The sequence below is a fragment of the Tasmannia lanceolata genome, unplaced genomic scaffold (assembly GCF_043159265.1).
Source record: "Tasmannia lanceolata isolate RefF3 unplaced genomic scaffold, GAP_Taslan_0.1 ptg000003l, whole genome shotgun sequence".
Classification (NCBI taxonomy): domain Eukaryota; kingdom Viridiplantae; phylum Streptophyta; class Magnoliopsida; order Canellales; family Winteraceae; genus Tasmannia; species Tasmannia lanceolata.
Window position 1 is genome coordinate 5,462,067 of NW_027518680.1, and position 26,441 is coordinate 5,488,507.

Below are 26,441 nucleotides of genomic sequence, written 5' to 3' on the forward strand. Positions count from 1 at the left end.
GATTTCCATATCTTAGCTGTACACAAATTGATCATAAAAAGGCAAAATAATTGGTTAAAAGAAGGGAATGATTCGATAGTTGGAATAACCATACATATAAAATCGGGAAATGCTACGGACCATTGCAAAAAGTCATTTCAGGGCTGGCTGTTGCATGTGAGAGCAGCCACACCGGCTTACTTTTCGGCAGATTTTGTCTAATTCATTTAATTCATCATTTGAGGAGAACATTAGTTGAATCACATACAAAATGATGTGTATATATTTATGTATAAATATTTATATGAATTATATGTGAAATGTGATATACACTAAATTATAAGCAAGGTTTAAAATTTCGGTTTCGGTCGAAATTTGGTACACAACCTGAAAACAATATTTTATTCCATATTAAATTTCGGTGAAATATTAAATTAATATTTAAAAAACAGATTTTTTGGGTCAAATTTCAGCCGAAATAAATGACCGTTTCAGTTTTGTTTGATTTTGGTGTCGGTTTCCACCAAAATCCGAAATTGAGTTCGGTCGAAATTTAAAACCATGATTATAAGACGTGCGCAACAACATATGACATTCCCATGTTGTTAAACTGTTATGAATATTTTTTTTTTATGTGATGATATTTGAGTATGTGCATATTCTAGCACTTCCTGAAGTTTCATCTTAAATTCCCATCATTTGCATATGTTTTCATACATTTTCATAATTTTACAAGATTTCAATCAAAATTTCATCCGAGAATTCTACATGTTTCCATTCCTAAAATGACTAAAACAAATACCAAAACCAAAACCTAAAATCTAAAATCTTGACAATGAGATCTAATAAAACAATATAGAGCATAAAGTTCTTCATTAGAGGATATACATACATGTAAATTGGGTGTGGTCACTAATGAACATGAGGTTCCAAATGTTAATGGATAGGATTTGGGCACAACAATTAGATCAAATTGTGTCCATTGGATCCATATCCAAAGAAATTAGTTTAGATGGTAACCTATACCTATCCACATAACCCTATGGAGCTTAAGTGCTATTCTGATTAGAAGCCTAGAATGTGCCTATGTACAAAGTTGTGCTTCATATTTTAGTTCATGTCTATTCATGAGGTGTATTTTTTATTACTGAAAAAATCTATTCAAAATGACAAATAACATTTTTTATTTTCCTATTTTTCATTTTGATGACGATTCTCCCATAATCCTAAGCAAGGTTTTAAATTTAAGCCGAAATCCAAAATTCCGGATTTCAGTGAGGAACGAACCGAAACGTTTCGTAACCGAAATTGGTAAATTTCGGTGAAACTTTTGATAAAATATTAATTTTATTTATTTATTTCCTTACATAATTTCAGCCGAAACTTCAGCCCAAAAAAACCAACATCTCGAAAGCTTATACAAATTTCGCCCTAAATTTCAAGATTTCGAATAAAATTTTGGTTTGGGTGAGGACCGAAATTACTTGGAAAACTGAAATTTAAAACCTTGATCTAAGTCCTAAGCGTGTAGAACCATGAGTAGGATCTAAGACACTCCGGTGGACAGTCCAATTCAAAATAGACCGTTACCCAGACTTAAAAAAATAGTAGGATCCAGATAAAATCCGACCAGGATCTGAATGGATTGTTAACGATCCATCGTGAGTAACAGAGTAAGTAGCCTTTCAAATAAGAGGGGTAAGACGGGGGAGAATAAGCACGTGCGGGTGACACGTTCAATTACCTTAAGCGACGGAAAAAAACAAATGAGAAGGGTGGAGTCTGTAAAAATAGGGGACAAAAATCAGCCTTAAACGTATAAATTAAAAATCCCCTAATTAGGGTTTTCACAGAGAAGAGGGCGAGGAAGAACTATCAGAAAGAAACGATTTAGAATGCACAGTCGCGGGTAAATATTTTCTCCCGTCTCTCCGTAAAATTAAAAATCCCCTTACCCTCCTTCAAGAACAGAGATAAAGAGCGAGAAAGCAATATGAAGAAATCAGGGGCAGAGAAAAAAAGGGTTCGGCGACCAGCAATTCAAAACGGGGGCAGAGATCTCAACGATATAACACCGAAGGTTCGTAATTCAATAAAAATCTTTTTTTTTTTTAAATTTCTGTTTTTTATTTTTTTATTTTTTTTAGATCTAGGGTTTTGCATTGTGTATTATGAGATTATCTGTAACATCGATAGAACAGTCTTCTTCTAAAATTTCGATTACTACATAAAAAAAAGGTATATTTACGATCTTGGGTTTCTAGAAGAGGGTTTGGTTATTGGAATGGGTTGGATTAGGGTTTTCTTGGTTTCTTATTCTCTTTCCTCCCTGGGTCTTTTTTTATCCGGTTTGATCTTTTCTTTATAGTAATTTTGGCATTGAATTCTGGTAATTTTTTTTATTTTTTTTTATTTTTGGGTGAACTGATTGAAATGGATTCGAAGAGTCTGGTTTTCTGTTAAGTGTAGTTGTTATTCTGCTTTTTATAAGCTATGTGATCCGGGTATGCATTTGGGTATTTGAGTACGGGAAATGTTGGGTGGAGGGGCTCCTTTAGACCTTAATATTAGGGTATGTGCATGGCATGCATTGGGGTCCAATTACCTCAACCCGTGCAATCTCCCGATATGTATGGGTCACTGTATGGTTACTTGCTCTTCCCATGCCAGCATGGATGCACCATAGTATCAAAACTCCCTCGACTCCCTTTTACCTTGGCCTTGTCGTGCCAAATCGACTAGGATTTACTTTGGCCGCATTTTGGCCTGAATCCGCATTCTAAACTATGCCCCACATAGCAAACAATTGCAGTAATAGACTAATAGGTGAGTGGACGTTTGGATCAAAATGGCCTGTGGTAAACGTCAATAGTGAAGATTCTATGTTTTTCCCTACAAAGCCAATCAAAACTCCTTTGACTCTACCAAGTTATGGCCGCATCAACCTAGTAGTCAGCCGCATCAATTGAATACTTGGCCGTGCCATGCCGAATCGACTAGGATTTATTTTGGCCGCATTTTGGCCCGAATCCGCGTTCTAAACTATGCCCCACATAGCAAATAATTGCAGCAATAGGTGAGTGGACGTTTGGATCAAAATAGCCTGTTTACAATTCGATAGTGAAGAGTTCGTTGATTGGCTATGTCATCAGTACGGGTACAAGTTGCAGAATCTGACACGGGTACCGAGTGTTGGATTCGGCAAGCCTCAAAAAGAAAGATTCGTGGATTCGCCAAAATAATTTAATCAATTCTCATATTTTAATTATAACAAATAATATATTGAAATTTTTAATAGGTTGAGTAAATATAGTTTTATTTTCACATAAACAACTTACTATTAGGATGGATAAAACTCAAAATGTGATCTAATTGTAAAGTTGTGGTAGTAGCATTCAGGAAAAAAAACAAATAAAAGAGGCCCGAAAGTGTCTACGTGAATCCTGAAGTATTGGAATTTGAGACATGTACGACACAGGTACTTTACCCATTCAAAAGAATCCGTGTAACATAGTTGATTGGACAATTGTGATCGTCCAGTCAGTGACGGTTTGTATTCTGCCTCATACACAGTGGGGCACTTGTTGAACAATTTCTGATCATTGTGGGCAACCTACTTGTATGGGGTCAGTGGAGCAAACCACCAATTTTGGGGGTCAATTGGGGTTATCTCTCTCCTCATTATGAAACTTACCATGTCTTACAGCCTGTTGAATAATAAAAAACAAAAGCGGTGCAGAGAAGCAACAAAATATATCAAAAGATAGATAGAGCAAGCGAGTAAGGACTTGCCTTGAAGAAAATTCTCACATTTGAGAGCCCTAGATTTCTGCAAGGTTATCCTAGGAATTGATCTATGGCTATAATCAATCTACATTTAATTGCTTCCGGTTGCGAGATATGAATTTCTGGATTTATACTCAAGCAAAGGTGAGTTGCTGTGATTTTTTCGCAGTATTTTACTTATTGGTTATTTGGTTTAAGAGATTGTCTCACCTCTGCTGCGATGCGACTAATTGTATCTTCTAGAAATCAGCCTGTCACTTGTATGTGAAGGGCTGAGATTAGAAAATATGCTTTTTAGTGAGATTGATCTCAGGTTTCTCAGCCCATCACATAAAGTGAACGGCTGAATTTTGGGCGACGTGCTTAGTCACGAAGATGTAATGGCTTTTTTGCATGAGTTTCTAGAAAGCGGTAGGTTGGGAAAAAAATGAGAATACCATGCTTATAACTCATACCATACTAATGAAATAGGGAGCTATGTGTTGATCGTAGATCTTTGTGCCCTTCCGTAATAGAATCCTCACAGTTGATCATCTGCGAAGCCACCATATGTTGATTGTAGATCATTGTGCCCTATGTGTAGAATCAGGTGAGACAGTGTACCATTTGCTCCTCCACTATAAGATAGCCTGTGAGGCTCTTACTTATTGGAGTGTTGGTTCTATGCTCTGTGGCGGTAAAAAAAGTAAAATTCTTTAGAAAGTGATCCTTCCCGCAACAATATGAGTACTTTGGAAGGAGAGGAATCCAAGGGTATTTAAGGGCTGTGTCAAGAGAGCCCAGTCCATTTACATAAAGACGATTGCTTTATCCATTTCCTGGGGTACTAGAGAAGTATGGTGCAAGATAAAGACCCTTCCTAGAGAAGTATGGTGCAAAATATTGTCTAAATTTGATATTTCATGGGTCTTTCCAGCTAAGCTCTTAGAGTTATTGGAAAATTGGTTGGAGGAAGAAAGGAAAGATTCTATGGAACGTCTCCTTTCTAGGAACTACATGGGTGTTATGGAAGGAAAGAAATGCTCTCATCTTTAAAGGACATTCAAATGGAGCTCACTTTCTTTATAATAAGGTGATTGCACTTCTTATAGCATGGGTGAGGAATGCTTTAGATTTGTGTCAGTATATGACTTATGACATGGTTGGAAGGAGATATGTCGTGATTGGGCCATGCATCCTAAGATTATCCAAGATTGGGAGCCTCCCGCACATGGCTCCTTGAAGCTAAATTTTGACTGGTCCAGTATTGGAAATCCAGGTCCTTTTGGTATTGGGGGAGTCTTATGAGATGAAAATGGAGTTGTGAGATGGGTCTTTGCGGGGGCCCTATAGGAGAAGCAGATTCAAATGAAGCCGAAGTACGTTTGGCCCATCAGGGAATCAAGCTACTACAAAATGAAGACCTAAATAAAGTGATTGTTGAAGGGGATTCTCTCAATGTGATAAGGTGGCTTAGAGGCTCCCACGCTTATCATGGAGATTTGCATCCTTCTTTGATGAAATCCAAGATAGAGTGGGGGAAACATCAATATCTTCTTCATTAAAAGATTTGTTCCCCAACTTATATGTAGTAGTAGCTCATAAGGAAGTGATGCAAGTGGCCGCAGAAGCGCCGTCGGATTCGCCGGAAAATGATCGGAACTCCCGTGGAAAATCTCTATTCTTGCAAGGGGATGCAAGAAACCCTAATTTGATATTAATCTTGCATTAAACAAGATGAAAAATGAGGGAAATGAGAAGAGATTAGAAAATCCTAATCAAAATTTCCACTTCCAAGAAGAAATCACGAAGATAAAAGAGAAGAGAAAAATCTCTCTCTAATTTCTCTAAAAAAAAGAAATCTCTATACAACTCAAATAAATCAACAAGTAACTACAAATGAAAGGGAAATGGCCTTTTATAGGCAGCCCATACATGTAAAAAGACAAGTATACCACTACTATGGCTAAAATGACTAAAAAGGACATCTAAAAGTCAAAATAACCAAACTACCCCTACATGCTAGTAATGTAGAAGACAAGAAAAACTACACTAGACCTCCAAATGAGCGAGCAATGGCTGATGTAGAAAGTCCTAGGGGATGCTCCTACATCAGTTTTGGTATACCAAAGGCATCATTGTGGGATTTAGTTGTGGAGAAGATTGAAAGAAGGCTACCGTCTTGGAAACAACATATTTATCTCTTGGCAGAAGGATTACTCTCATAAAGGCGGTGATGGCAAATATACCAGTATACTTCATGTCAATATATAAGATCCCAATGAAAGTGGCTCAACGGATTGAAAAGCTACAAAGGGACTTCTACAAAGGAACTTCTTCTGGGAGGACGGAGAAACTAAAATAAAAAGACTCAAGCATCTTATGAAATGGCCGAAAGTGTGCGGACTGAAGATTCGTGGGGACTTAAGAATTGACGAAGATAGATTGAAAAACAAAGCCCTATTGGAAGAATGGTTATGGAGATATGGTGAAGAGAAAAACACATTATGTCAGAAGATCATTGGAGACAAGTATGGGAGGAAGGGGAGTTGGGAGAGTCAGAACTCAGTGTTAGGAAAAGGTTTAGTCGCATGGTAGTCCATCTATGTCCCTAGAGTCTAGTTTGAGCCCCATGTTAGATATATAGTGGATCTGAGGGAGGGCACATGATTTTGAGTAGCTCTATGGTTAAGAGAATCCCGTTTATGCCATGCATTTCCGTAATTATATCGATTAGCGACCCATAAGTCTAGGGTTTGTGATTATATGATTAGGGGGGAGGATGGGAAGTTTGAGATATTAGACTTTGGTGAAAACATAGAGAGTGAGAGAGTGTCAGTATGTCTTCTTTGCTTGGTTTTCTCTCATCCTTTCTCTCAAATTGACAGGAAAAAGGAAAGAAATATAAAAAGATTCAGAAAGTAAAAAGAAATTGATATTTGGTCACAACACACGCCATAAACAAATGAACGATGCACATTTTTCGTTTTTGAGGAGAAGAGAAAATGGTATATTATTTTTTTTTTGTGAGTAGACAACAAAGTGGTATGAAAAAAATACAATGTTTTTCCTTTTGTGTCTAATTTGAATTGCTACTGAACAATAGTTCCATGTGTAGAGAGAAAAAGGAAGAAAAAAAAAGAAAAAGAAATGAGAGAATTGGTGGGAATGGGTCCAATGGGAGATACATGTGAATTATGCACATTTTTTGGGGGAGAAAATAGAAAGTGATATATCATTGTTTTGTGTCTAAGTAGACCACAAAAATACCATGAAAAAAGATATACTGTTATGTCTTTTGTGTCTAATTTGATTTGTTGTCGAAAAATGGTTTTGTGGGTCTTTGATACTCGGATGCTAGTGGAGGGTCAATGGACCGTGTCTCACATGTTATGTTACTGATAATTTTACTCAAATTCTTCATAGATACTTTTGTTGGTCAAAATAACTATAACGTTTGAAATATCACTCTCTTCGAATGAACTGTAATATTTTTTGCTTGTTAGTATTTATTTGCTATTTTAAATTTACTATTAGTTCCACTTCTAAGTTAAATCTAGTTAGGTTTTATGATATTATATATGCATCTTCTGTCTTATCTCATGGTACGGGACACCTGTGCCGATAGTATCTCTGTTTCTCGTGTCTGTGTCTGTATCCATATCCCCATTTCAGTATCTCGGCTGCCGGTGGAAAAAAAAGGAAGACAGGATAATAAAAAAAAATTGGTGACAATGGGAGATACATGATGAATATAGAAAATATGATATTTTATTGAGCCTGAAGCTGCAGAAACAAAAGAATTGTATTTCATTCGCCAGAATGAGAGGAATTCCTTTTTTAAAAAAATTTCATTAAACAATAATTCTCAACCCAACTCAACCCTAAACTAGTTGGGGTCGGCTAATGAATCCTTTAGAAAATTTTCATGAAGAAGGTGAAAGAATCTACCAGGCTCAAATTGACTTAGTCTAATCTTGACACTAGTTGGGTTCCGTCTACATGCATCATTTTCTCCCATTCTCTCCTATCCAAGGTCATGTTCTCTGTTATGTTCCTAGCCATCAAGTCTTTCCTCATTGTTTGCGAGAAATTAATTATGATGGGTGCCACTTAAGGGCAAAAATGTTGAAATGCCTGTATTTGGAGGTTTGTTTACCTTTTTATGCACTATTTCATGGATGCATTTGTCATTTATTTGTTCTGTGGTTGTTTTAATTATGTACCATGAAAGAAAGTTAATCTTGGAGCTTGTTGTTACAAGTCAAATTCTGTTGTTTTTTTTTTTTCCATTTAGAAAAGTTTAAGCATCTACTAATGATGGTTACCCCTATCCCTATCCATCCTGCAATCGTTGCACGGGGAGTCTGAACATCTCACCAGAGTCTGTCAGGACCACATCCCACTGGCCCACTACTAATAGAGAAAATATTGAAACCATTACTGGCCCAGAGCTTTAAAGTCTTTTAGAATTATTTACTAATTAGTCTGAAAGATTATCACTTTTGTTATGAGCTCTTGTTTTTTTCTCCTTACATGTGGGTATTTGTTACATGTTTGAATCCTATATGAGGATTGACCCCGATGAGTCAGAGCTTAATTTTATTGGATTACTTTTTCCTTACTGTTATATGTTGGTACGGTATTTATACTTTTATCATAGATATGCTTTGAAACAGCATAGCCACAGGGGGTCAGCAGTTTGAACAGCTACATCATAAGGTACAAGGTACAAACGTGTCGCCTGTTTTACAGGCGGCATTTCTCTTTGGAAGTGTGTGGTAACTGCGGCTAACATCCACTATAGTCCATAGAATATATATGTACCCATACCAAATTGGTGAATAGCTCAGCATTGTCAAATCTGAGTACTAATCTGGACAGAGTTGATGAAAAAGGTGCCCAACTTTTTGTTTTCAGCAATAACGAGGATTTTTATATACGTACCCATACCAAATTGTCAAATATGAGTACTAATTTTGAGCTTATGACAAAGGCGCCAAGCAATGTTAAAGGGCAAGGTTCAGAAAAACGTCCAAGTCTAAATATATGAAAGCATAAAATCCCCTCTATTGCTCAAAACAAAATGTTTTTATTTAATATGGTTACTAAAATTTTAAAAAATACATAGGGTATACCAAAATGCATTGAAAGTTGACTTTTCCTTATTATGCTTTTGCTTACTTTTTTCAATTGTTGACCATTCATGTTACTGTGGAGGTTCTCACATGAACTTTTAACGCTGTTGCATTTTATTAATTTTCAGAGATATCAAAATGTTGATCCTTGTGGTAGTGACTTACATCTTTCCATGCTTAATAAGAGGAATGTACCTACGAACCTATGATTTAGCCGACACTTTGAATTTATTGCTGACACACCTGTGTCCACACGTGTCGACATCCCTTTCGACACTTGTAATTGTAATTGTACTGCTAGATGTGTCAGACTTAATGTAGGCATTTTGACACATTGTTGTACCATGTCAAGTGTGACATTCTGTTTTATTATTGAATATTTTGTTTACCTCTTTTATCATTTACTCTTCTTATGTTTTTAAACTCTTCTTTTTTATCTTCTTTAATTAATATTTGCTGTTATATCCCCTCCTAAGCCTAAAACCCTAAACAACCTCTTATTCCAATATTATATTCATTGTATCCTATTGGTTTTTTTGTGAACCCGTTTCTGGTTTAGCCGTGTCTCCTTTTCTAAACTTTGGGGTATTTACCGTGTCCGACACTCATGTCTGTGTCCACAAATCATAGCTACGAACTAGTGCTTAAATAGCTGCTACTAGCTGGAATCTTATAATCCTACCACATAGGGTCAAATGAGAATATCTACTAAGAGGATAACCATAGATGTGTCTAAACAGAATGTGGGTAGAAATGTAAAATCTTCATGATATGAAGAGTTGCTAATTTACTTTTCTTAAAATCTCTGCTTTCCTTTTGGACATTGTTATTGCAGAAGCAATCTTCGGGGAATGACGTGTTTCAGTTGTTTGCTGAGAAGGTGAGGGACCATAAGAAACTAGAATCCAGATGGGCTGTTTTACAGGAGACACGGGTTGAGTATTTCAGAGGGAAGGGCTTTGTTAGTTTTTTGAGAAACCATCCAGAGCTCAAAGAAGTATTGGGATCAGATCAAAGTTTAGAAGTAGACGATATTGCCAATACTCTTCTTAGGATGAATCTTTTAGTGAGATGTGATCGTGTGGTAAAAACTGTTCGTCCTGGGAAGAAGAAGTTGTCTACCTGGCCTGCCCATTTGGAAATTTTCCCTGTAAGTAATTTTTTTCCTGTTTTGGAAGGACATGTATACATTTTGATTTCCATGCTTCCATTTTTTAAATTATTCTTTGAGCGACACATTGGGAACCATTTTTGGAGATTCTAAGTTCAACTGACTCGGCTTTCACAAGTAAATCTAGATTAATCTTAGCTATATATATGTATATATATATATATATATTTCATGATTATTGTTTACTGAAAAGTAAATTTTGACGTTTTTCCTTCCTATTTTTTTTCATGTTTTGCAGGATCAAGTGTTTTCTGAAAATGATGCTTTTTTTGCATGGACATTTGTAAAACGAAGGCCACTATGGCAGACGCTTCTGTCCTTCCTTTGGCCTGTGGCAACTCTAGCAATTTGCTTGTTTCCTGTATTTCCCCATCGATGCAAGCTGATAGTACTATACTCCTGTGCTGGAATTTTACTGCTTATATTAAGCCTGCTTTTTTGTAAGTTCAAGTATTCGAAGTATTTCTACAATTATTATAAGCTATAACCATCTCTTTCATATTCATAAATAATTAGTTGTGTTAGTTTTGAAATGTAGTAAAAATATGGTAAAATGCACATACATGTGAAAACATCATTTATACTTAAAACGTATCCTACTGTTGTGTATTAAAATACACACACACACACATGTATGTATGTATATACACACGCACACACACACACACACACACACACACATATATATATATAGGGATTTGCTAGGGTCCATCACAAAAGGCATTTCGCAGCTGGTCTGTCGCATGTCAGACTAGCCACCTCGCGAATGGAGACAACAGCTTTTGTCTCCATTCACGAGGTGGGTGGTCTTACATGCGACAGACCAGCCGCGAAATGCCTTCTGTGATGGACGCTAGCAAGTCCCATATGTATATGTGAGATAATCGTACGTAATAATTTACATATATGAATTCTATCAATGTGTCCAAAACGTATCCTCCTGTGTTTCTCCTATCTTCAGTTAGCGCCTTCATTTGAGGAATCTTCAACAAAAATTACTGCTTCCGCTCTATAATCTTGTTAGTGATCATTCCTGCTTTTGAGATCTTTCCGTCCTTCAGCAGGTGCTGTTCCGTCGCCCCATTAGGTTAAGGAGCATAGTTACAAAAAAATCCGCTAAACTTTAAACATGAAAAAAATTTGCGTTTATATCAAGCCGTATTAAGATTGGGAAATGATATATTCACCCCTTTTTCTTCCCCGGGCACCCCATTTGTTGTGTAAAAAGCAGTCCTAAATAGAGGGGAGTGGCCCAGGAAAAATGTGGGTGAACATATCACTTCCAATTAAAATTTAAAAATATGCACATCAAACAACAATTCATGTCTAAAACGAATTTATGTGTTCTCTGAAGCAATTAATTCAAAATTTTGTTTAAAAGCAACTTTTACGAATTAGAAAAAAGAAAAACTGGACCCTAACTCCCTAACGCACGGCATAATTGTGCCCGAATGCTAAATGCTCCTATCTCTACACCTTCTCTTCCGTATCTCATCCATACTTACACATGGATGCTCCTCCTTGGGCCATCCTCATCCCTCCCCCTCTCCCTTAACCTCTCGTTCTCCAGACCCTTAAAGCCTTAGCCAATGACCATCTGCCTTTGCCACTGTTGTCGGATTTCCGGAGAAGACAATTAGCAGCCACCGATGTCACTCCGTAGCCGGAGAAGATGACAAGCAGGAGCCCACTGTCTCCAAACCATCGGAGAAAAACGACGAGCAAGGAAGCCTTCAGTCTCTCTTTCTGGCTTGCTGATGAGTCTACGATCATCCAACCTTCTTTCTCCCACGTTCCCTTTTGAAGTCCTAAGAAGTAGGTGAGTTCACCTGTCATGCTCATCTCAAACTCTTTTTGCATGGATTGAGCAAAGTCTTCACACATCTTATCATTAGTAGCACCAAATATGGTATCATCTATATATATTTGAACAATAAGCATATCTTTTCCTTTTCTTTAATGAACAAGGTTTTGTCAACCTTGCCCATTTGAAAGCTACTTTCTAATAGGAATGAGCTAAGCCTTTCATTAGGAGCTTGTTTTAAACCATACAAGGCTTTATCCAACCTATAGACATGATTAGGGTATTTGAAATCTTCAAAACCGGGAGGTTGTTCAACATAAACTTCCTCCATGATATACCCATTAAGAAATGTACTCTTCACATCTATTTGATATAACTTGAAGTTCTTATGGCATACAAATGCGAGAAGCATCCTTATAGCTTCCAATCTGGCAACCGGAGCAAAGGTCTCATCATAATCAATGCCTTCCTCTTTGTTGTAACCTTGGGCTACTAATCTAGCTTTGTTTCTTTGAATATCTCCATGCTCATCAAGTTCGTTTCTAAACACTCATTTGGTTCCAATAACTGAGTGATCATTAGGCCTAGGAACTAACCTCCACACTTTGTTTCTTTCAAATTGGTTTAGTTCCTCTTACATAACAACCATCCAAGAATTCATCATTTTTTTCTTCTTTTATGGAATTGGACTCTATTTGGGAGATAAATGCCATGTTGGCACAAACATTTCTATAATGATCTTGTCTTAACTCCTTGAGAGGTTTCACTTATGATTTGAGTAGAATGATGACTAGACATAATTCTACTATGTTTAGGAGGACCTTCTACTTCAACTTCTTCTATTGGCTGACCTTCTAAATCAAGATTTTCTAATGGTTGAACAAAAGTATCTACTTGACTAGGAGGCTCTAGAAGATTGGCATCATCATCATCTTCAATCACTTTAGGAGGTTCAAATGAGGTGTTCCTACACGATTGTGTAGATAAATTATCTACTCCTTTGGCTTAAAATACAGTGGGGCCCCACATTGTTTGAGTAGAAGGATGACTAGACATTTCTATAATGTGATCTTGTCTTAACTCCTTGAGAGGTTTCACTTATGATTTGAGTAGAAGGATGACTAGACATAATTCTACTATGTTTAGGAGGACCTTCTACTTCAACTTCTTCTATTAGTTGACCTTCTAAATCAAGATTTTCTAATGGTTGAACAAGAGTATCTACTTGACTAGGAGGCTCTAGAAGATTGGCATCATCATCATCTTCAATCACTTTAGGAGGTTCAAATGAGGTGTTCCTACACGATCGTGTAGATAAGTTATCTACTCCTTTCGCTTAAAATACAGTGGGGCCCCACATTGTTTGGGTGATGCAAACCATTCATTTGATGGGCCCTCACGTAGATAGGGTGTGACCAAAAAATCAGCTCCATAGGATCATCCCAACCCTTCGATTTGTGGAGGTTAAAATGGACGTATAAACCTTCACAAATCTGTCCATTTTTTAGCTCCTTAGTTCGAAAGGTTAGGATAATCCTATGGAGCTGATTTTTTGGGCACACCCTATCTACGTGAGGACCTATCAAATGAATGGTTTGGATCACCCAAACAATGTGGGCCCATTGTGTTTTAAGCCGGCGGAGTAGATAACTTATCTACACGATCGTGTAGGAATATAGGGATTTGCTAGGGTCAATCGCAAAAGGCATTTCACGGAACGTCTGTTGCATGAGAGCCGCCACCTCATGAATAATGACAAAATTTGTTGAAAAGTGGGCCTATGTGGCTGCTCTCTCATGCAACAAACGTTCCACAAAATGCCGTTCCACAAAATGCCTTTTGCGGTGGACCCTAGCAAATCCCCCCCCACCACACACACACACACACACACACACACACACACACACATATATATATATATATATATAGAGAGAGAGAGAGAGATCTACAATTCCCTCCCGAATACTTCCCGTATCATTCCCTAATTTTCCGAATTTCGCCATGATGATTTTTCCCTGAATCCAAATTTTGTGACTACGTAATAATTCAGAAGTCAAGAGTCTCAAGACAGCATAGCTACAGTACAAAAATTATTCAGCAATGGAATCTCATGTAGTTTTTACCTTTTGTTATCCACGGATTCATCTAATTTGGTGATGATTATCTCTTTTGATTTGTATGTTCTTTTTAAGCTTCTCTTTCACATATCTTTGCACAAGTCTAATTTCTGTTTCTGATTTGTTGTCATCCATGTTATTAACTTTTTCCAGCTTTCTTCTGAAATGAGTGTAATGACTTCCCTCTCCTCTCAAAATCTGGAGTAAATTTTGCTCATTCAGTTGATAGTTTCTCTAGGGATCTACTGCAGAACTGCACAATCTGATCAATAGGGGAAGATTTATAGTTTGCCACCTGTGAAATGGACCGTGAGAAATCTAGGGCCTATATCTGAGTGGTTCAGTCTATCCTCACAAGCATAAAATACATACAATAGCAGGTTGTTTCTTTCCATTTTCTGGATTCAACACGTTCAGATTTAGTTAACAAGAGTAGATACTACCATATTCCATCTCCCTCCCCCTCGTGGAATTCATAACTAATGTCCTACATCACAAGTTCGTAATTACTTGTTTCAAGTTTCTACAACAACAGCATCAATCAAATCTATTAAGTTTTGTTATTTAGTCTCCAGAACTCCTTACCCAACAAATGGAGGAAAGCATTTTACGAATTACACCAGTCGTCTCACTCAAAAATCGATCAATGGTATCCTTATCAATCCATTTAATTGATGTAGCTCGGCAGTTGAGGACCTTGAGTCAATTTGTTTTGATTTTTTTTTTTTTCATCTTTTCCACATTTCTTCTTGTTTTAATGTCTTAGTTTCGGGAGGCTATTTCACCATAATACTGGTTGGAGATGGGATATGATTATGACCACAAACCTGAAATTCTGTAATACGGCTATGTTGACGCAACTGTGCTGCTAGAAATACTAACTGGTGGTTGTCCTACAAGTTGGTAGGAGGAGGCTTGTTTACCCAATCCCTACAGGATCTACCAAAAATATATTATGTGCACTCTGAATATTTACTTAAAATTAGACCGTTTTCTATCTTATGTATGAGTGAAAAATTCTCTTCTTAAGATTCATTCTTTAACCTGCAGTGAGAGCTGTAATCTTCGGTGCGTTATGGATCCTTCTTGGAAAGCGCGCATGGATTTTCCCCAACATCCTAGCAGAGGAGGCAACATTGTCAGAATTATTCCGGTTCTGGCCCAAGAAAGATGAAGAAGAACGGCCCAAGTGGACTTCAAGGCTTACTTTTGCGATAGTGGCCGTGTTCGTCATATCGCTACTTCGGCACCATGCCCCCGATGAGGCTGCTAGAGCCAGGTCAGTTTGCACTAATACTTTGACCGAATCAAAGATATTTCTTAGAACTAAACTTGCATTTCAATTATATGGTACCCTAGGGGATCAGCAACAGTATCTCTCGCACATTTGCATCTTGGACTGTATCTCTGTTCTTTAATTTTGATGCTTATCATCACCCATATGGGTGCAACTTGGGTCGGGTTGAGCTTTTACTATAAAATGAATTGGAATCAACCCTAACCCGACCTGATTTTTTGGTACAACTGTACAAGTTCAACCCGAATTCCAAAAACTCGACTGAGTTGTACTCTTAATCATCCATGTCCATGAAACTCATGAAATGGATTAAATTTGTGCTCGCAGGTATCAAAAGCGTGTTTCGAACATTATCGATGATGTAATTGAATGGTCTCCAAGATTGGCATTGTCGGGGATGATGGAAAAGCAGCAAACTGTGGTTAATGGAACTGAAGCCAACCATTCTGAAGATGGAAGTAAAACAACCAAAGAAGAAGAGGTAACAGATAGGGTGGATGTGGAGATGAACTCTGATGGACAAGATGAGGGTCAAGATACCAGAGATGAGTCTGATGTCCATATATGATGTAAGGTAAGGTAATGAACATAGAAACAGAAACAAAGAAATATTTATTTTGTATTTTCTTAGAGTGTAGATTGTAATCAAGCTCTGCGTATTTAAAGCTGGAAATTGTGGTTTTTGTTGGCTTAATAAAGCATTTGATTTCAAACCACCCACTTTCTTTACTTGCCTTCAGAGAATTCTACTTGGGATACTCTGTAGGTTGTGGTTGCGTTCGGCAAGCATTCTTAAAAATGCTTCTCAGAATGAGAAAAGCCGAAAATAAAAAATGCCATTCAGCAACCCCAACCTGGATCCCTGTTCTCCTGTTTTCTGTCTTTTGTGTGCTTAAAAAATGCGATTCTTCACTCATATGAGTTGATTTGAATCAGAGATTCTCATTAGTTGTTTCTACTCACTTAGACTCGTTCGTTTGGATTTGGAGAATCAATTTTGAGTCGAAATAATCAGTTTTGGACTCGAATTTGATTCTCAAAATCCAAAACAGCGCCTTAGGCCCTGTTAGACGTTTAATTTTGAGTCCAATAATTGATTTGGGGTTCAGCTTAGACTTGTTTGCCCATCGACCTTGGTCCACCTCCACCCTCATCGGATGATTCTAGACCTTTGATCAAGCATGATGAAAATTGTGTCCTTTAAGATACTTCTAGGCCGTTGATTTTCTTCATGTCTCAATCTTGCAAATGAGATCCCTGAGCCCTTGTGATCGGCCCATTAGATCAACAGTCCGGATGATCAGGCACATATTGTAGAATTCCTATCACATGCTTGTCACTTGCCTTTTTTTTAAACCACTGCATCAAGTATGGGTAGATTATTGTATTCTGGTCTGCTTATTACCTACGCCGAGGATAACTGATAACGAAAGCACCCTTTACAACTCACATTTGAATCGTACCACCACACTATCAACTTACTGTTGAAAAGTTGGCACATTCTCACACGTCTCTCTTTTCTGGAATCTTGACGCCTAATTTGGTGGGGATTGCATTCAAACAAGCAATGAAATAATGACCTATGTATGTAATATAAAGCCATCGGGTATAAAGTTTTTCTTTTTGAACTTGACTTTCTTTTATTTTAGATGTTTAACATGGTCAGAACTTAGCTTTGAGTTAACATTTATGTAAAAGATATTAAGTTTGAGTTGTTCAATGATAGATGCTTGGACAAATATGTAAGTGGGTACTTACTTGTGATGGTTTGCTTCTTTTCTTATTCTCTTTCTTCTCATGTCTCTCTCGGTTGTGGTCCGTCATTTTTAATAAAATTTTCACCATTTCAAAAAAATGTTTTTATATTATATAAGGTTTCTCTCTTCTCCTCGACCCATAGGTATGTCATACTTTATGGGTACATTCTGCCCTGCATCCATATGTCATTGGTACCACTGCCACTGTCATGTGTCAAAGTTTATTACAGTCCCAACCACTACAGCAAATTCTTCTAAAATAGATTAAAGAATGTTTCTTATGTACCTACATATAGCGTTGTGGTCCGCTCAGCTCAAGCCATGTTGTTCGGATAGGTCCTGCCATTTGGTGGTAAAACACAACACCCTCAAATATATTGGCCGATATAAATTGCCAGCTGATTGTGATTAATTATTTAGGCCTTGTTCGTTTGAGATTAGGCCAGCTGATTGTGAGTCCAAAACTAATTACTGGACTCAAAATTAAATGTAAATTTGAGTCTAATAATTGGTTTTGGAGTCACAATCGATTGGCATAATCTTAAACGAACAGGGCCTTAGTAAAAAGTTGTTCCCAATTATTCTTCACTTATTATCGGAACCATTGAAACATGTGGAAACAGATGGGTTCCACTTCTATTCACTATCATATGTTGATTTGATGATCACAAGATTAATCCTCTAGTATAAATTTCTACATATAAGAATTTCACCCGAAAATTATTTTCTAGATTTGATAATGGACCCAATTTGATTCGGATTTTGAATCGAATTGTCTGTCTATAAGATGTAGTTTTGAATTTTTTTTATAATAATTACATTTTTATATGAGGAAAAGGATTGTACGCTCGACCGTACCTAAAGTTAGGTACGGTAGAGTGCCAAATCACATGGGTCCCCCATTTTTGGTGGGCATCTAAACCATTCATTTGTAAGGCCCCATCATAGATAGGGTGCATACCAAAAATCAGCACCATTGAATCATCCTAACCCCTCCAAAACTGGAGGCCAAAATGGTCAGATTTGTGGACAAACACTGTCTGTCCATTTTGGCCTCCACAAATGGATGGGTTAGGATGATCCTATGGAGCTGATTTTTGGTATGCACCCTATCTATGATGGGGCCTTGCAAATGAATGGTTTATATGCTCACCAAAAATGTGGGACCCATGTGATTTGGCATTCTACCGTATCTAACTTTAGGTACGGTCGAGCATACAATCTTATTCCTCTTTTTATATATATTTTTGTTTAGCTCATTTTTCTTACGGAAATACTAAAAATGCTCCATTTTATTTGGTAAATGATATCAGCACAACCATGTTTTAATAATTGCACAAAGCTTCTCTTTTCTCTTTTAATTGACCTGGAAAAGCTTTTTAGGAACTGTAATAACCATTCGACAGCTCTTAAAACACTATAAGACAAGATGAGTTAGTGAAAATATCAAAACATGGTTGTGCTGATATCATTTCCTTTTAATTTCTCTACGCATAGGAAATATAAAAAAAAAAATATAGGGAAGCAGGGTGTTACTATCAAATAGTACTAGAGCTGATACACTTACATTATCGGACAGCTGGTTCAATTTGTAACAAAAAAGTCAATATCGACGGCCGATGCGTGTTGTTAGTGAGCTGCCGACATGTTACGTGCCGGAGAAGTTCTCTTTGAATTAAATAGACTAGAGGGGGCTGTCCCGGGTAAATAAAAGGGTGAATATATAATAAACAATCTTGATAGCTGTCCATGGCTTTCCCGTTAGTAGCAAGAAAAGATGATTCTTATTTGAATATTACAAGGCAAATGGTTGTGGTCCTGCTTGCTATTATTTATGTCACAATAATGCTCCCTCCTTACCTTACTAGGGTAATTTACTCTGTCCTGAATCTCATCCATCATCTCTGAAAACCTCTATGCTCTGTTTGGTTGCTTGTAGATGGCTGAGAGAATAGGAGAAAAATAAGTCAAAGAGAATTAGACAAGAATGAAAGATAATGGAAGATGGGGAGAATATTACGAGGGAGATTTGCGAGTAATGTTTGGTTGCGCGAGGAAATTAGCGGAAGATGTAGGGTGTCATTATCAAAGAATAGGTGGAAGAGAGAGAAAAGTAAGAGAGAGAGAGAAAAAAAAGAATAAGACAAGAATTTCTCCTAATTCCCCAAATAAATTTTCTCATTTTGGTGAAAAAAGGGGAGAAGATTATGGGGTGGGGGACATCTCCGCCACGTAGGCCCCACCTAGGATAAAAACCAATAATGATGTCTAGAAGTTGTCTAGTGGTCAAAGGTGTAAATAACAACCAAACATGCTTTGGGGAGATCTCTGGGAGATCTCATGCATTTGAAACTCGTACGATCCCCCGCAAAACAAGCAACCAAACATAGCACTAGGGATGGAAATGATTTCTGATCAACCATCGAATAGCATTGAGAGAAGCCCCTTATGCTCCGTTTCTATTTACATAAAATGTGTACAAAACAAATTTCGCAAAAAATAGGTGTAAAATTTGTTTTTATGTCTATCTTAAGTCGAAAGAAACATAGCTATAGAAATCCCAAAGTTGGTAGTCACCACTTGGATTCTCGGATTGCATTGCAAATAGTCTGTTTCTGATATATTTATAGACATTCTGTTGCCATTTTCACTTTAAATTGCACCTCATGATTGCATCAGATGAGCATTCAGATAATTTAACCATTTGATCACACTTGATTGTGATTCTACGGTCTAGATCAACTCTAGATCATGATTGTTAGATAGTGTAAACTTCGGTCTGCCTCGTACCGGTTATTTGACCATTGGATCGCGATCGATTGCTAACATGTTGTCCGGATCACCTACGATCGAGATTTGATTATTGGTACGTGTCCGGTCACTATCCTGCAGACCATATCACATCCGATCGAGTTTTGTCCATTGGTAAATGTTTGGTCACAATCCTGTGGTTCATATCGCAGCCAATCAGCTCTCGACTGTTATCATGAGATCCTATGGTCAAGATTACACTCGATAAACTATGTCCTTTGGAACACATCTAAGTGCGATCCGGCGGTCTAGATTGCACTCGCACATGACCGATCTCATCCGATCATCGTCCAATTGCACTAATCGAACAAGATCAACATGGATCATGATCAACGACTCAGATCTAAATGAAAAAAATTTAATGCTCCCAATCACACCTTGAGACGATACTCAGGTGCAAATTGAAAAGTGCGCCAAAAATTTTCAAATTATATGTAGTAAATGTACCTTTACAGATGTGACAATGGGACATTAAGGCCTCTTTAGAAGATGATAAATATGTCATCACTAAAACTTATAACCATTATTTGCAAATATATATATATATATATATATATATATATATAGAGAGAATAGAGTTCCTAAGGTGTCACCTCATATAGCTTATATGAGGTGGCGCTTAAAAACATAAGGGGCCCACTTTGTTTGGATGATCAAAAGCATTCATATGATAGGCCCTCACATAGATAGGGTGTGCCCAAAAAATCAACTTCATAGGATCATCCTAACCCTTCCATTTGTGGAGGTTGAAATGGATGAGTATAAACCTCCATAAATCTGCCCATTTTTAACCTCCATAAATGGAAGGGATAGGATGATCCTATGAACCTGATTTTTTGTAGGCACCATATCCATCTAAGGGCCTTTCAAATGAGTGGTTTCGATCACCCCAAAAATGTGGGCCCCTTATGTTTTGTGAGCGCCACCTCATATAAGCTATATGAGGTGACACCTTAGGAACTCTATTCTCATATGTATATATATATATATATATATATATATATATATATATATATATATATATATATATACTACTATAAGCTGGGAGGAAAAGAAGTGAATTTTCTGTATCTACTACTATAAGCTGGGAGGAAAAGAAGAGATTTTTTTTATTTTTTTGAAAATTATATGAGAATTACACATCACTTTTTTTGACTTTTTTTAACAAATGCACCCATTCAACTCATATATTTTCAATCCTCCCCCTCCTTTATGCTTTTAACAAAGGCACCCATTAAAGCCTATGGAAATGATTTTTGGGGCACAACCTAGTTATGTTGTGTTCCATCACATGGACGGTTTGAATCAACCTGTGATGTGGTCCGTACAGTTCTTTGTCGGCCCGTGCATCGCACGGGATTTTTTACTAGTATATATATATATATATTTGGATGGATATAAGGCTGTCAAAGCCATGGTTTTAAATTTCGGTGGAGACCGACACCGAAACCACCCAGAACCGAAATGGTCATTTATTTCGGCCGAAATTTCGGTCAAAATTTCGGTTTTTCTGAAATTTGACCCAAAAAATCTGTTTTTTTAATTAATTTAATATTAAAACCGAAATTTTGACCCAAAAAATCTGATTTTTTAATTAATTTAATATTTCACCGAAATTTAATAATGAATAAAATATTTGTTTCGATTTTTGTACCAGATTTCTACCGAAAATTTGAAATTTCAAGGTCCGAAACCGGTACCGAAACCGAAATTTTAAACCTTGGTCAAAGCCACATTTTTATTATGATATAAGGCTGTCAAAGCTACATTTTTATTATGAAACACAACGTAGTTTTCAAAATGTACTCCATGTGATGGAACACAACGTAAATAGGTTGTCACCCTAAAATCATTTCCATAGGATGATCCTAGCCCTCCGATCTATAGATATTTCCATAATATGCAGTTCTCTATAGATCTGAGGGCTAGGATCATCCACAGAAATGTTTTCTTGGGTACAACCTATTTATGGTGTGGCCCATCACATGGACGGTTTGGATCATCCTATAGTGTGGTCCGTACAATACTTTTTGAAAAATACGGGACTATAAGGGTGGGACCAAGTGAAATAGGCTGGACTTTTGATGGCCTTTTGATGGCCAACAATATTCATGGACCCACCCAGATTAGGATTTAAATTGAGATCATACAAATAATCTAACCCTTTCGATCAAAAAATTGTTCCCAATTGAGAAAATGAGCTCTCCACCAGAGATAGAAATCGCCAATCTTGTACTATTTCTAATTCCCCACCAGATCAACGGCTCAGATCACTAGGTTTTGATCCTCCAAAAAAGGATGAGTTAATAATCTAGAATCAGAATAGCCCAAGTGCCCAACTGGCAACTGCACACATTGTGTAGCTTTTTGCATCAAATTGCCAGAAGTAAGAAAACTACTTTCCTTGGAAATCGTGAAAAGCGGTAAAATCTGGATTTGTGGTTTTCCCTCAATTATTTCCCGGTTTTTTGAAAGCCCAAAAAGAGAACCTTCCCAGAAACCTCTATAAAACGGCCAGGCTTTGTGGTCTTTGTCGCAAATTGAATACAACAGAACGGTAGTTAGCTTCTCTATTTAGCCTCTTCTTTTCCAAGAAAAATTCCTAATTTTTCTTTGTTTCTTCTTTTCAATTCTTCGTTTCAACGAACATCCATTTGGAAGATTTTTTTTTTCTGGGTCAGGGGTTGGTTGACCTTTCCTCACCTTATTTCTTATATTCATTGATTTTTGCTCAAAGGGATTGTTAGATCTTAAGATCTTAGCGAGATTGAGGTGGGGCTTTTGTATTCTCTCTATTTGGTAAGGAACTTTTCTTAGCCTTTTATAATTCTCCCTTCATATGGCTTTTTGGGATTTTATGTATGAGTTTTTATATACATGGGTGCTATGTTTTATTCAAGATATGGGTTTTGTATAACCTTTGAAAATAGTCTTAAAGAAGCTCAGTGTTGTCTGTTGTAGTTAATGGGTGTTGTCTCTTTTTTAGTCCTTTTTTGTATGATCTAGTTTTTTGGTATATGGGATCTGGGTTATTTTTGTTTTTGTTGGGTGGGTATGATGGGGTTTGTGGTTCTGTGTCTAATCAGTGATATTTTTGGCTTGATTTTGTTAAATGTAGTTAAATTGGGTATTTGAGTTGTTGTTTTTTATTTTTATCTTTCTGTTTGTATGTTTGTTCAGGTTAGAAGCTTCATTTGGGGAAGCAATATTTCTCCATGGTGAGATATTGATTGATCTTGTTTATAGGCTTTATTTCCTATTTTGAAAAAGCAGTTAAAAGTCTAATCTTGAATTATGTTATCGTAGATCAGTTTCAGATTTAAGTATGTGTTAAAATTTTCTTTCGATATTAGGAGTCTTGATCTGTTGGGTTTGATTGGATTATGGTATAGAGGGTTTTGATCTCTTCGCATTTTCTAATCAGGGAGAAGCTCATGAGTTCTTTCTAGATGGGCTGCAAGAAGTTTTCCATGTTGGGTTTGATTCAGAGTCCAGAGGCTACCAAACAGCTACCATTATCGGCGATAAGATAGTGAGTTAATCCAATATATCAATGCATTATGCTTTCTAATTGTTCATACATCGACGATAAATTCTAAACAGATCATCTTCCTAAACGTTAGTCTGTGGTTTTGTTCAGTATGTAATTGGAGGATCTGATGATGGATCAACATTGTCGATTAGTGTCCGGATCTTTGATAAGTCCACAAGCAAATGGTGAGATAGTTACCGACTACTTTACATTCGCACATTTTGGGTCATGGTCTAGATTGGATTGTTGATTTGTGTTAGAACTGGCAGGGTGGTTCCGACTGTATTAGGCACGAAACCTGCCCCATGTAAAGGCCATTCAGCAATGCTTCTTAATAGAGATAGAATATTGATTCTAAAGAGAGACTCTGCACCCGACGACTGTGCCTGGTTTCTCGAGGTTCGATCTCTGAACTGCTTTTGTCTACTACGTTTGATATACTCCTTTGATGACTGAATTGTTAGAAGTGATGGGAAATGGATTATATATATATATATATATATATATATATATATATATATATATATATATATATATATATATATATATATATATATATGTATGTGTGTGTGTGTGTGTGTAGTTATCAACATGAATCTCCACCCCCCCCCCCCCCCCCCCCTCTGCTGTATGTACTTTTCAGTGGTACTCTCACAGTCCTTTCAAATCTGCAATGGAACAACAAACCATGATTATAGTAACTGGTGTTGTGTTCATGTGAGTTATGTATGCATAATCAAATGGGAACTAAAGTTGTTTGAGCCCCCAGTTAATCCATCTGGCTAGATATATTTTCATTGCAGAATTTGATCTAGTTCTCTTTTTTGCACTTGACATACCCTATTTTTTTTTAATGGTGAAATATTATTAAAGAATGAGGGATAGAGGTGGTGAAGCAAATGTGAATATACCATATTCTTATCTGTTCATTTTTTATTTTTTTCTATAGGTGGACACCACATTTGTTAACGAGCATAAGAAGATACTAAACACTGAGGTAGTTGCTTGGAGTAAGGGGGTGAAGGGTGATGGTCCTAAGCCAATAGTTATTAGTGGTCCCTCCGGAGTGGGCAAAGGCACATTAATATCCAAACTCATGAGGGACTTCCCATCCACCTTTGGTTTTTCCGTGAGTCACACAACCCGTGCTCCAAGAGACAAGGAGATGGATGGAATTCATTACCATTTCACCGATCGAAATGTAATGGAAAAGGACATTCAAGATGGAAAGTTCCTCGAATCTGCACAAGTTCATGAAAATCTCTATGGGACAAGTATCGAAGCAGTTGAGACAGTAACGGATTCAGGAAAGGTAAAATGACATGCTATGTTGCTTGTATAAATGTAAGTGTAGGTTCTTCAGCTTGGTATATATATGAGAATTTGAAATCATATTTTAATTATTTGTTGAAGAATAAGTGATTAAATAACACCAACTCTAACAGCTTAAGCTTTTGTAGTAATTGGTTGTTTCACATGGTATCAGAGCAATTGCCTCACGGCAGGTCCTGGGTTAAGAACCCAACAACTCCTTGATATTAAAATTCACATGTACTTCCAATCCAAAAGAGAGGCCACATGTGTCACGTGTATGGCCAACCCAAAAAAGAGGGGGGCTGTGTTGAAGTATAAATGATTAAATAACATCCACTCTTAACAGCTTAAGCTTTTGGAGGAATTGATTGTTTCATATTATTTATACTAACCTATTTGATACAGCTGGTTTAGATGCATTAACTTCTTTTCAAATGCAGAGGTGCATTCTTGACATTGATGTTCAAGGCGCTAGATCTGTGAAGGCTAGTTCTCTTGAAGTGATATCCATCTTTATTTGTCCTCCCTCATTTGAGGAGCTTGAGAAGCGTCTTCGTGCACGGTAAATTTGAAGCTTGAGGCCGAAACTTCTCATTATATCTTGAACCATGTCTATTCGCTTTATTAACCGCATTTGAGTCTGTGCTTAGGGGCACCGAAACAGAGGAACAAGTCCAAAAGCGTCTCAGAAATGCGAAAGCGGAGATTGAGCAAGGGAAGTCTTCAGGTCTCTTTGATCATATTTTGGTGAATGACGACCTCGAAACATGCTATGCAAATCTTAAGGTGCTTCCCATTTTTTCACACAAATTACTTTCATCTGCTCATGCTTCCAAATTCTCATGCCAATCAGTGATAGTAGAGTTCCAAGAGATGGTCTGAACTCTCGTGTAATTGCTTTGCTGTAGAAAATCCTGGCCCTAGATGGACACAATGATATTCCAGCTGCGAAGAATGTTGAACTTCCTTTAGGTCACTTGGTAGCAGAAATGGACCAAAAGGTTCTTATACACTGCAGAACTGAACTAGGGAGACCATCAAACAACCTGTAAGCCTTTCTTGTTCTGATTTATGCTGAATTGCACATACAATACCTATTGAGAATGCTTATATTTTTTTTGCCATTGCTTGGACTGAGCAGGTTCGTGCTTGACGTATCGTCAGTAAAGGGAGGTGCACCAGGGCGCACAAGAGGATTAAACATGTACGCCATTGGCCCATTTGGAGATGGTGTAAATGGGATCAAACAAGTTGAGAACAACTCTTTTTCAGCAATTGAGGGAAGAGCTTCACACTATTACTAACCAGTATCTCAGTTTTGGATTAACACAACAATAAACTTATATATTTGCTACCATTCAGAAAAAAACAAAAAACAAAATTAGACTGATAAATTTGCTTGCAAGCCATCACATTGGATGAAAGAAGGAGAAAGAGGATGCTGAGTAAGTATTTGGAGACAAGCTAATATCACGGTTGCCTGACATTCCTTATTTGTGGCGAGAACTGACACTTCTCTCGCAGGGAAAACTCATGTGTTTGGCTTGTGTTTCTTAAAGGAATTGCTGATCTTTGTTGTAGTAGTGATGCTATATCATTCAAATGCCCATTTAGCATTCTAGTATTGGATTTCTTTTTAGTGACAGCTTAAGTGAGTTGTTGGTATTTGACTCGGTGGATTGTAATTTCACTTTTCTATACCAATTCTATGTGGTTTCTACTAATAGAAATAAAACCCTAATATTTGCCTCCACAA

At 37.1% G+C, this 26,441-nt stretch overlaps 2 protein-coding genes across 3 annotated transcripts; both read left to right on the forward strand.

Annotated features, from left to right (window-relative positions):
• The first annotated feature begins 1,816 nt into the window (after positions 1-1,816).
• Positions 1,817-15,987, forward strand: LOC143848971 (translocation protein-like protein). Its single transcript, XM_077358011.1, has 5 exons — positions 1,817-2,059; positions 9,718-10,032; positions 10,292-10,493; positions 15,025-15,253; positions 15,599-15,987. Exons 1-5 carry the CDS (start codon positions 1,973-1,975, stop codon positions 15,837-15,839), a joined length of 1,074 nt encoding a protein of 357 aa, XP_077214126.1. The 5' UTR covers positions 1,817-1,972; the 3' UTR covers positions 15,840-15,987.
• Positions 15,988-22,362: 6,375 nt separating this feature from the next.
• Positions 22,363-26,441, forward strand: LOC143848981 (guanylate kinase 2-like). 2 transcript variants are annotated; one of them, XM_077358020.1, is made up of 10 exons: positions 22,363-22,638; positions 23,020-23,057; positions 23,264-23,371; positions 23,480-23,556; positions 23,641-23,770; positions 24,321-24,683; positions 25,126-25,247; positions 25,336-25,471; positions 25,594-25,733; positions 25,827-26,441. In XM_077358020.1, the coding sequence occupies exons 2-10, from the start codon at positions 23,055-23,057 to the stop codon at positions 25,987-25,989; spliced, it is 1,242 nt and encodes a 413-aa protein (XP_077214135.1). In that variant the 5' UTR covers positions 22,363-22,638; positions 23,020-23,054; the 3' UTR covers positions 25,990-26,441. The 2 variants fall into 2 exon arrangements, with proteins under 2 accessions (XP_077214135.1, XP_077214144.1); XM_077358029.1 differs by lacking the exons at positions 22,363-22,638; positions 23,020-23,057; positions 23,264-23,371 and having other exon boundaries at positions 23,542-23,556; positions 23,632-23,770.

What these genes read in the sequence shown, in the direction of transcription:
- LOC143848971 (XM_077358011.1), top strand. Translation starts at nt 1,973, where the DNA reads ATGAAGAAATCAGGGGCAGAGAAAAAAAGGGTTCGGCGACCAGCAATT. An exon ending in TATATTAAGCCTGCTTTTTT is followed by an intron (nt 10,494 to 15,024) that starts GTAAGTTCAAGT and finishes TTTAACCTGCAG; the next exon opens with TGAGAGCTGTAATCTTCGGT. An exon ending in GATGAGGCTGCTAGAGCCAG is followed by an intron (nt 15,254 to 15,598) that starts GTCAGTTTGCAC and finishes TTGTGCTCGCAG; the next exon opens with GTATCAAAAGCGTGTTTCGA.
- LOC143848981 (XM_077358020.1), top strand. An exon ending in CATGCTATGCAAATCTTAAG is followed by an intron (nt 25,472 to 25,593) that starts GTGCTTCCCATT and finishes GCTTTGCTGTAG; the next exon opens with AAAATCCTGGCCCTAGATGG. An exon ending in GGGAGACCATCAAACAACCT is followed by an intron (nt 25,734 to 25,826) that starts GTAAGCCTTTCT and finishes TGGACTGAGCAG; the next exon opens with GTTCGTGCTTGACGTATCGT.